Source organism: Cebus imitator, unplaced genomic scaffold, assembly GCF_001604975.1.
Source record: "Cebus imitator isolate Cc_AM_T3 unplaced genomic scaffold, Cebus_imitator-1.0 Scaffold864, whole genome shotgun sequence".
NCBI classification, from domain to species: domain Eukaryota; kingdom Metazoa; phylum Chordata; class Mammalia; order Primates; family Cebidae; genus Cebus; species Cebus imitator.
Window position 1 is genome coordinate 158,710 of NW_016108179.1, and position 10,952 is coordinate 169,661.

Genomic DNA, 10,952 nt, shown 5'->3' on the forward strand with positions numbered 1-10,952 from the left:
AGTATAGCATAGATAGTAAAAATCTGATGAATAAATACAAGAAAGGGCCAGGCGTGGTGGCTCACACCTGTAATACCAGCACTTTGGGAGGCCGAGGTGGGTAGAACACCTGAGGTCAGGAGTTTGAGACCAGCCTGGCCAACATGGTGAAACCCCGCCTCTACTAAAAATACAAAAATTAGCCAGCCATGGTGGCATGCGCCTGTAATTCCAGCTACTCTGCAGGCTGAGGCAGGAAAATTGCTTGAACCTGGGAGGCAGAGATTGCAGTGAGCCGAGATCGCACCATTGCACTCCAGCCTGGACGATAGAGTGTGATTCAGTCTCCAAAAATAATTAAAAATAAAAGAAAGAATTGATCCTATCCTCTACCCAAATGTATACCTCTCTCTTCTACCCCAAAGAAGAAATCTCATTTCCTAATTCAGTGTGATTTATAATTAACCACTGATAGTTCCAGATATTTGAAAAGATACTTTAAATCATAATGCATCCTTTTCACTAAAATTTAGTTTGTCTAGTTCAATAAGACTTTCCTTGGGCCATAAAGTGTTATTCTCATCCCCTATATTCTCAGTACGAAAAGTCATATATACAATTTGGCCAAAGGAGCACTTGGAAAGCTTTTTTTTTTGAGATGAAGTCTTGCTCTTGTTGCCCAGGCTAGAGTGCAGTGGTACGATCTCGACTCACTGCAACCTCTGCCTCCCGGGTTCAAGCGATTCTCCTGCCTCTCCTAAGCAGCTAGGACTACAGGCATGCACCACCACACTTGGCTATTGTTTTTTTATTTTTTATTTTTAGTAGAGATGGGGTTTTACCATATCAGCCAGGCTGCTCTAGAACTCCTGACCTCGTGATCTGCCAGCTTTGGCCTCCCAAAGTGCTGAGATTACAGGTGTGAGCCACCGTGCCTGGCCCCTGGAGTGAACCTTAACCAAGATCACCTTGACCTTGTATGGGTATGCAGGTTGTGTTCTGTTTAACCCTAGGAGGCACCATCCTGACAGATTACGATATGAATGACTCTTTGCAAGTTGGTATTCTCAGCCTGACACAGTGTCCCTGCTTATCAGATCTTCCTCCAAGCCAACTGGTTTGCTCAAGGTCACACAGATATTTCATAACAGGGTCCATAGGCAATAACCTGCCCCCTTTCTTGCCTCTCAGTCATTCTACCAATCCAAATTGCTTTGGAAGACCATGAAACCAGAAAAGAGTGATGTAGTTGCATGAGTAATGTACTATATGCCTTCAGCTAAATGTGAAATTCCAATGGTTTAGTTTATCTCAGTATCATTTGCTCTTGCTTTCAACCTCCAGCTGTACTGGCCTGTTTGGCGTAACTTCAGCATTCAGCATACACACTGCTGCTCTCCGGCTCACTGAGGCTCAAGTAGCTGTTCCACTCTGTGGCCAAGCTGTGCTGTCTGCTCTCTCCCTTGCTGGCCCATTCCCCTGTGACTTCCTGTTAGCTGCCACCTTCTTCTTTTAGCTTCTCTTCTCAGCATTTTTTGCTGTTTTGTTTTTATAGCCATTGCAGACCAGTCAGCATGATCCTTTCCTTCCTTCTATTCTACAAACCAATCAATCACAGCATGTTGGCTGTTGACCTTGGATCTTTGGTTCTTTGCTGCTGTTCATAGCTGCTGGGAGTGGCTAGGGGATGCTGCTTCTTTGCCAAAACTTTTCGTTTTTCTTTCTCCCCTTATTCTAGATCTTGAGCTTTCTGAATACTTGAAGATGCCAGAAGGGTTATAGCCAAATAAGTGTGGCTTTTTTCCTATTATTCCCCCTTTACTATTGCTTAAAAATGAAAATACTGCTTGGGTGGAAGAATCTTGGTTAGAAGAATTAATGTAGCTCAAACACTCAATATAGCTAATTGTTTGTCTCTATCAAGGACAATGCATTTAAAAAATAACTACTCCTTCCTCTGCCCCGACTCTCATCATCACTGCCATCAAGCTAGGGTAACAGGTGTGTTGGCAGGTTTGGTTGAGGCTGAACAGAGAACTGGACCTCTTGAGCCACAGTCCTTCAGCCACAATGGACGAAGTATTTTTTGCTTTAGTTCTTTGCTTTTGATTATTAAACCTAGCAGGTCTTTCCAAAACTGCATGCTTTAGTTATACCTGATCAGTGAAGATATAGAATAGAACTAGGTTAAGGAGCATTTAATTTCTTAGACTTGTGATACTTTCTGTTTAGTTGTTGTTTGCATTTTATATATTGTTCATTGTGTAATCAAGAAATTCTTTGTAAATGTTTGGTTTGCAGGTTGGTTGGAAGGAAAATCATGCAACATTCATGAGCGAACTAAAAAATCTTCAGGCTTCTGGACTGACTACTCTTGGTCAGGCTCTAAGATCCTCATTTGATTTGTTAAATCTCAATAGATTAATATCTGGAATAGACAATTATGGACAGGTAAAAAAAATTTGAGTGAGTACAGCTAATTTATTTTCGTGGCTTGGGGTAAGAATTTAAAATTGGGCATGGTTACTAAGTTTTTTGCTACTTTTCATAACCCCCCCCCCAAATGAGATTCATATTACCTTTTAAATATATACTTTAAAAAAATCCCTCTTTTTTGGTTCTCGTATATGGCTTGATAATAGAATAGCTAAAATTGTCTACCATGAGATAATCAGATATTGAGAATGGTGTGAATAAACTGCTGAGAAATATCAGAACAAGACAATTGGAAAGATACTTTTAATGTCCTTAACTCCTCTGTCCCTCCCATTTTGATGAAAAAACTCTAGGCTAAGAAGGCAGAGTAGCATTTGCTGTTGCTCGCATTGTCCTCTCCTCCTCTAAAGTCTGTGTTCACGGTAACCAATGTCACTCTCCAGGTTGCAGCGTGTAAGTTACTAGTGTCCTGTCTGTGCCAGGATTTTGACTGAAGTGAATGGATTCATGAGGGTGGATGGTAATGCCAGTATAATCTTGTAATATTATTTCATGATTACTTGGAAAGCAGAGTGAGAGAGGTATTTGAAAGTTAATGGTTTGGGGAGTTCCTGAATTATAAGAATTCCTCAGGTTATGCTGAATGTTACCCCTTCAGAGGTTGTTATTTTGATACCCACCCATTTTGTTCCCTAATCATTTCCTCCTTATTTATCCAGACAAATGTTATCATTTACTTAAGAGATCATTAGCAAGGCAAGTGTAAAAGTTTAAATACACTTTTATTACTTTACATGGCTCTAATGCTTTTTAAATGTATTTTAGGGAAGAAATCCATTTTTTTTAGAACCATCTATTTTAATTACCATCACAGATGGAAACAAGTTAACAAGTACTGCTGGTGTTCAAGAAGAGGTGAGATTTTTTTTTTTTTTTTTTTTTTTTTTTTTTGTTTAAGTGGCAGGGAACATGCAGCTATTTCTGTGGGAGACATTTCCAGTTAAGAATAAGTTTGGTCAAATCACCCATCTTGGTAATCCTTGAAAGATTGCTTAATTTTATTGAGTTGCATGAAAGAAAAGTGAACCCTTTAATTCTTCATTTTTACATGGGTTGTTATGATTATGATGAACATTTTTCACATTTTTTCCTTATCAGCTCCATCTTCCTTTGAATTCCCCTCTGCCTGGAAGTGAACTAACCAAAGAACCTTTTCGTTGGGATCAAAGGTTATTTGCCCTGGTGTTGCGTTTGCCTGGAGTGGCTTCTACCGAACCAGAGCAATTAGGGAGTGTACCAACTGATGAATCTGCCATCACACAGATGTGTGAGGTCACAGGAGGTATTGGCAATATTTAATGTTTCTGAGAAGAATTCAGAGCACAGAGTATATTTTTCATTAAATGCCGTATCCAGTCTTTACTTGTTTTCCTTCAAAGTCTTTTAGCTGTTGCTTAAGGTCATCATTGGTATGATATTGGCTGCTAATGTAGTTATGATTATTTCAAGTTATATTTTAGGATTTTTAAATGCTTGTATTATGAAATCATATTTTATTTGATCAAACTTATGCTATTTACTTTTCCTTCTGGGATAGGTCGCTCCTACTGTGTGAGAACACAAAGAATGTTGAATCAATGTTTAGAATCTCTAGTTCAAAAAGTTCAGAGTGGTGTAGTTATTAATTTTGAAAAAACGGGACCAGATCCACTTCCTATTGGAGAAGGTATAGTAGATAATTCTTTTAACCCTAAAATGTTATACTGGAGAATGAGAAGATATTAAATAAATTGTACAGACACAATCTTCACTATCCACATGCATTTGAGTGGTTACAAGCATCCATCCAAACAACTACCATCCATTCACTGTTTATGTATATGTGTCAGGTGGCCAAATTCTAACAACTTTAATTTCATGTTGAATGTCCCTAAAAACATGTTTCCTTTTCCTGGTGCATTTTATATTCCCTGGTCCCAGTCTTTGGATGACACTGACTCATTCACCTCTCTATTCACAAAATGTCTGGAGATTCACTGTGGTATGCACTTAAGAAATAACGTGGTTTTGGTTTTTTGAGTGCCAAATATGCTAATCCCTCTTTATGAAATCTGTGTTGTTAGTTTCTGCACCTCAGCAAGAGATTGTGAATGTTTATCCAGGAGTTGCTTATCTTCTCTAAGATCCTACACTAGTATTTTCCTGGTCACTTTTTCACTTTGAAGTTAAGGGTTGAGCAAACTTTTTCCAAATGAGATTTCACGGAACGTTCGACATACTAAAATTGATGAAAGTAGACTGACTTTTGCCTAGAGGAAGTAAAATCATAGTGAATTTCCAGATAGTTTGTGAATGGATGTTTGTGATTACTTGAATGCAAATGGATTTCAAAGCACCATGGTAATGCATTGCAAAAACAGAGCTCCTAGAAAGAGTGTGTGTGTGTGTGTGTGTGTGTGTGTGTGTGTATGTGTATAGAGTCCATTATTATTACCACAGTGCTTGTCTAGCCTGATTTATATGTTTTAATTGCCTTCGCCAAGAACAAAGAAGCCAAATGCAAGGGCAGAAAGCTACACATTTCTGTCTGAAGCAGTGGCTCCTGTGGCTTCTGATCTTTTGTTGTTGTTGTTACTATTTTGCTCTTTAGTTCCCCATCCTTTTGAGAAACTGTTGGAAAAAATATAGACCCTTTTCCCTATAAATATACACATAGGTGACACACCCACAATTTTGTATATAATCTCAGGGTTTTTTTGGACTTCCAAGTTAAGAACACCTGCCATAAGACTGAGACCCCACAGCCTATTGTAAATTAACTGTGTAGGAAGGGCATGTTACACTGCTAGCAATCCAAAATTTCGTACTCACTACCTTAGCATAAACTGGGAGCTTACATATTGAAATCCTAGTGGGATTTGGTGTCATGTAAATGGCTCAGATTTTTTTTCTAGTTCCAGTTCTCCTTTGTCCCGAGTTCTTAACCTTTCAGGTTCTGATGAACAAACCCTTTCCTCAGAAAAATACACATTGTCAGAATTGTGAGCTCAACTTCAGGGAGGTCCTCAAAAGCCATTATACATTTTCTTCCCTAGTGCACAGTGGACCCATTAAATCTCTTAGCTTTGAGGCCTTTAAGCCATGCCACAGGCAACTAAGTCTTCCCTCCTTTGCCTTCTGTCTCTTACCAGAAGTCTAGCTTTGCCTTCTATCTCTTACTGGAATAAAACCAAGGGAGGACTTCCTTTATTTTCTGACACTTGTCATTCTTCAGTTGCCTTAGCCACTTGAGCTGCCCTTTTCGAATGTCAAGAAATTAGAAAGAGAAAAAGAAATTACTTGTTTAAAGTAATGCTTAAATAAGTTATTCAAATGACTGGTAATTTAAGAAAAATGAGACTCAAATCATTAAAACATATCTTTTACAAATATTATTATTGAAAGGTTATATAACTCTGCCTTGCCCTGATTTTGGCGGGGGGCGGGGGGGGGGGGCTAAGGAAATGAAATATGCTAGTTTAAATCATTAAAATGCATTCAGGATACATGATTCAGTATTATACAATGCCCAGTGTCCCTGGAATTCTGATGGTAGATGGAGAAACCATAGTGAATTTGCCCACAATAAACTTGATGTATTTGCTTTGTGCTCCCCTCAACTATATACACATTTGTCAGCATTTCTTCTATCTTTAAGTGAATTTGGCTAGTTTTTATTTTGCCTTTGTGGTCATTGGGTCTAATTGTTTGATAAAGAATACTTTTTCATGTATTTGGAAATAGAAAGAATATATAAATGGAATTTATGATCTATTTTTGTCAGATTCCAGAAATGTAAAAACTATACCAGGGAGTGAACAATTTCATTTGCCTAATTTAGTAATTGAATTCTTGAAAAACAACTGTAGTGTTTTGATGTATTTAATTTATGCATCTGAGTCTGAGAAAATTTAGAACTAGTTTTACAATAGTTTTCTGCATAACTGCATATTCTCTTACTAGGTGAAGAGTGGTGGGGGGTGTTGGGTTAGAAGGGATAGATTAGATGAAAAAAGTTGCCAGAGAGAACATTTAGAAATCCTAGTAGAGTCACTTTTTTTTTCTTCTTCCATTTTTCATGAATCATTGTTCTTGTTTTATTTTGGACTTTGCTTTCAGCTGGAAAATTTGTACAAGAAGATCAGCAGCTGTAAAAAGAAATTCACGCCTTAGTTTGTCTTTTGTTTAACTTTTAGATGGACTTATGGATTCATCTAGGCCAAGCAATTCATTTGCTGCTCAGCCATGGCATAGTTGTCATAAACTCATTTATGTACGACCTAACTCTAAAACTGGTGTTCCTGTTGGACATTGGCCAATTCCAGAATCTTTTTGGCCAGATCAGAATTTACCTTCACTAGTAAGTGTCATAAAACAAAAAGGTAAACATCATTCTGGATTTTCAATTTTCTGATTACAGTGAACCTTTAAAAATGGCTTATAGCCCTTTAATCCATGCCATAGGAAAGTAAGTCTTCCCTCCTCTGCCTTCTGTCTCTTACTGGAAGTCTAGCTTTGTGCCTAAAGGCAAGGGAGGACTTCCTTTATTTTCTGACACGTGTCATTCTTCAGTTTTCTTTGCCACTTGAGCTGCCCTTTTTGGATGTTAAAACATTGCTGGTTTTGATGCTGTTGTAGTCTGCGACTAGGTTTTCATTTCAGAGCAGCTGACTTGATGTATGTGGCAAACACAACGTCTGAAAAGTACTGGCCTTGGTTTTCATACATAGCCTCAGGAAGGTTGAACATAGTTTACACCTTGGATAGGTTCTGGGAACATATTAAAAACATTATTCAAAATTCTACTTCTTCCCACTTTTCATCTTTTTGTAATCAATGGACTTTTGTAGCAATATACCTTTTAATGGTAGGTAATTAAGCAATATTTAAAAAATGATCTCTAAGCAAGGACTTGTCTTTTTGGTCACTGCATTTAGTAGGACAGGCTTTGCTATTATAGTTGGTCCTAGTGCCAGATCAATTGGCTTTTTTTTTTTTTTTTTTCTGTATGGAGGGCATTGTCTAGTAATAAGGGAGAAGATGTGAAACCAACTCTCTCTTTTTTCTTTTCTCCCCTCCTGCAAATTGTAAGAAGGCCTGAGTAATCTCCCTTGTGTGGGCTTGGGAGGGGACACAAACAAATCATGACTTCTTCTATTTAACATCTTCCTAGTTCAGTTCATCTATATTCTGTCTCAGTTTTAGAAATTTCTGACAGTGAACTGCATTTTCTCCTGGATTACTTTTTTTAGGCTTCTGCACTTTTTTTAGAAGTAGTCATGAAAGACCTGAATCTAAGACCGAAGAGCCCTTTAGGCCCCCTGCTGTGGGTGAGGGGAGATGTCCCACTCCTCTCTTCTGGGCTTCACGGTGTTACACCTGTCAAACCTCAGCACTTCCACACTCCAGAGTACAGGCTTTATGATAAATTTACTTCATTTTTGCTAGCAACAAAGCTTCATTTATGTCTTTATTGCATTTTTACCTGTTCAAATCTAAGGAGTCAGAAACCTTTCACAAGGTTAATTAAAATGAAGTTGGGGAAAAAAATAGACTAAAAGACTTTCCAAGTAATTCACATATAGCTCATGTTACCATTCTTCCATCTTTAAAAGTTCATTTGAGAGCTATTTTTCTCAACCCCCAGACATCTTATAATTGTAAATTAGAAAGTCAAATGAATGTGTTTTTCTTTTTTATAAAGGAAGCAGAGATATTTTATCATATTCATATTAGCCTTACAGATTTCTCAAAAAGAATAGGCTGACCCACTTCCTACCTCGTCTCTGGGATTTGTCCTGTGTCTTTCTTTCTCCATATTGCCCTTGCTGTTCGCCTTTCTCTCTCTGGTGCTCTCCAATCACACTAGCTAAACCTGTTAATTAAATGGCTTCTCCATTAATCTGCTCAAGTACCCCAGGTACACAGGCGTTTGCAGCCCAGTGCAAAGCATCCCCAGCTCCAGCTATTCAAGGCAAACACGTTGGTGTTAGCAATGCTGCAAATCTCCATCTGGGCCCTGGCGTTATGACTGGCTTATTATCAGTCTCTGTCTTGCCCTTTCTATGCCTCTACTATTTTTCATCTTGCTTGTTAATGGCTTTAGCCCTCTCCTTACCTTACTAGAAAGTTGTATGGATTTCTTCATCCTCAGCAGTATCTGGACGATCTGTAACCTCATGGTAAAAAGGAGTGAAGGGCAGGCAATTCTTGGAGGTCACAAAATTGATCTGAAATTCAACGTTCATCCTATGAATCATAATAACTTCTTAAACATATTCAAAATAATTTTTTTTCAATTCACTGAAATTCTAGTTATGAGTGTTGTAATTTACCTTTCCTCTTCCTGATGTCAAGTAGATAGTAAAGAATCTGATCCCTCTCTCCCATGGGAGCCATTGATGGTTCTTAGAGATCCAGTAATCCTCTTTCTCAAAATGATAGTCTATATCTCAGTGATAGTATAACAAGATATAAAAGGACTTGCAGAATTGTCAGAAATCTAAGCTTGCTTTGAGACCTAACCACTTTTTTCTGCTTTGTTTTAGCCTCCACGAACATCTCATCCTGTTGTGAGGTTCTCCTGTGTAGATTGTGAGCCAATGGTAATAGACAAACTTCCTTTTGACAAATATGAACTTGAACCTTCACCCTTAACTCAGTATATCTTGGAACGAAAGTCTCCCCATACCTGCTGGCAGGTACTTACCCTTACGTATTAGCCAAATATCTGTAACCACTCTAGGATCTGGGAATTATTTTAAGAAGCTTCAAAGGTTAATCTGAAAATAATTGGACTGACTGTTAATAATGTTTCTCATGAATGCTGTCAAATAAACGACAGGGCCAAGCAAATAATTTCAGACTAATATGAATCATTAGTCCACTGTATATTGCCATTTAAAGGAATAGAGTCTGATGAAACCTATGTATTTGAGTATTTGGAGGACCCCTTGAAGTTTATCCGTGGAACCCAGCTTAACAATCCCTAATTAAAGGATGTAATTCACTTCAGGTATGGCATCTACAGCTGAAGCAAGTTGTTCAGCCCTTACTTTGAACTTGACAGATTGGAAGTATAGGATAGTTTAGGCAAAAAACCATAAGCCCTGAAACGAATTTCTGTATTACTGTGATGTGCTAAAACTCCTATAGTACAAATCACACTAATGTGTGTAGTGTCGATTTTGCAACTTAGATGAGACAAATGCATAGAGATATCATTCACTGGTTCTTCCAAATGTTACCCTTAAGCTCAAAGGACTTACTGATTGGTTAATAGAGTCACCTGTAAAGTTTAATTTGTAAAAATTCAGAGATGGCAGTCACAGCCTTTTTATGTGGATACAACAAAAAAGTCCTACACTGTAAAGATGTGTGTTCTATTTCTAAACTGTAAAGATGTATATTCTATTTCTATTGCTATATAGGACTATATAGCAATCAGTAACTGTTAGGCTCTATTTATGCAAGGAACACTTTCAGACTGCCATCTGTTTTATCCTAAAATGTGAGATTATTGCTACAAGTTGTCTGTAAGCTACTTAAATTCTCCCAAGATGTCACAGCTAGTTAGAAAAAAGGAGCAGGCCTAAAGCAAGAATGTAAAAGCACAAGAAACAGAATAATCCCATAAACATAATACTGAGTGAAGAAGCTAGACAGAAAAGATCACATATTGTATAATTCCATATTATATACTTTCAGAGAGAGGTAAAACTAACCTACTCTGTTAGAAGTCAGGATAGTGGTTTCCCTTGGGGGGATGCAAGGTAGTGGACAGAAGAGGACACAAGGGGATGTTTGGTTTTGTTCTGTTTCTTTCTTTTCTTCCTTTCTTTCTCTTTTTTTTTGGAGAGGGTTCAACCTGTTGCCCAGGCTGGAGTGCAGTAAGGCAATCGCAGCTCACTATAGCCTCGACCTCCTTGGCTCAAGCAAAGGGATCCTCCCACCTCAGCCCCCGAGAGGAGCTAAGACTATAGGCACATACCGCAATTCCTGGCTAATTTTTTATTTTTATTGTTTTATAGAGACGGAGCCTCGCTGTATTGCCCAGGCTGGTCTCCAACTCCTGGGCTCAAGTGATCCTCTCACTTTAGCTTCCCAGAGTGCTGGGATTATGGCATCAACCACTGTGCCCAGCCATGTTCTGCTTTTTGATTCGTGCTTTTTACACATGTACATTCACTTTGTGAGCATTCATTGAGCTATATACTTATAGTTTGCCCACAAAGTGCTAGAAATGTAGAGATATGGATAACAGGTTGCTAATTTAAAATAAAGATATGACATTTGAATATATGGGTTGAAAAACATTTTTACAATGAAAACAAATACAAACTATAGCCTTTCCCTCAAATAACCCCTCTTTGCTATGTACATTGCTTGGAAACCTTCTTTAGAGAAACTTAAGAAATGCTGTCCTCGTTCCTGTACAACCCCTTAAATATGTCATATGCCTTTTTCCTGTACCTTATGTTACTTTGTTTTAGAGTATT

At 38.1% G+C, this 10,952-nt stretch overlaps 1 protein-coding gene across 10 annotated transcripts in view; it reads left to right on the forward strand.

Moving 5' to 3' along the window:
- The window catches only part of INTS6L (integrator complex subunit 6 like), a 60,848-nt gene that overhangs the window by 22,802 nt on the left and 27,094 nt on the right, over positions 1-10,952 (forward strand). For all 10 annotated transcript variants that reach the window (XR_005198666.1, XM_037735631.1, XM_037735632.1 and 7 more), the window contains 6 exons: positions 2,281-2,430; positions 3,241-3,330; positions 3,574-3,757; positions 4,013-4,141; positions 6,651-6,814; positions 9,003-9,155. Coding sequence is in view for 9 of the 10 variants with exons in the window: in XM_037735631.1 (XP_037591559.1) it covers positions 2,281-2,430; positions 3,241-3,330; positions 3,574-3,757; positions 4,013-4,141; positions 6,651-6,814; positions 9,003-9,155 (870 nt within the window). In the remaining variant the exon portion in view is untranslated. The remainder of the gene's footprint in view (positions 1-2,280; positions 2,431-3,240; positions 3,331-3,573; positions 3,758-4,012; positions 4,142-6,650; positions 6,815-9,002; positions 9,156-10,952) is intronic.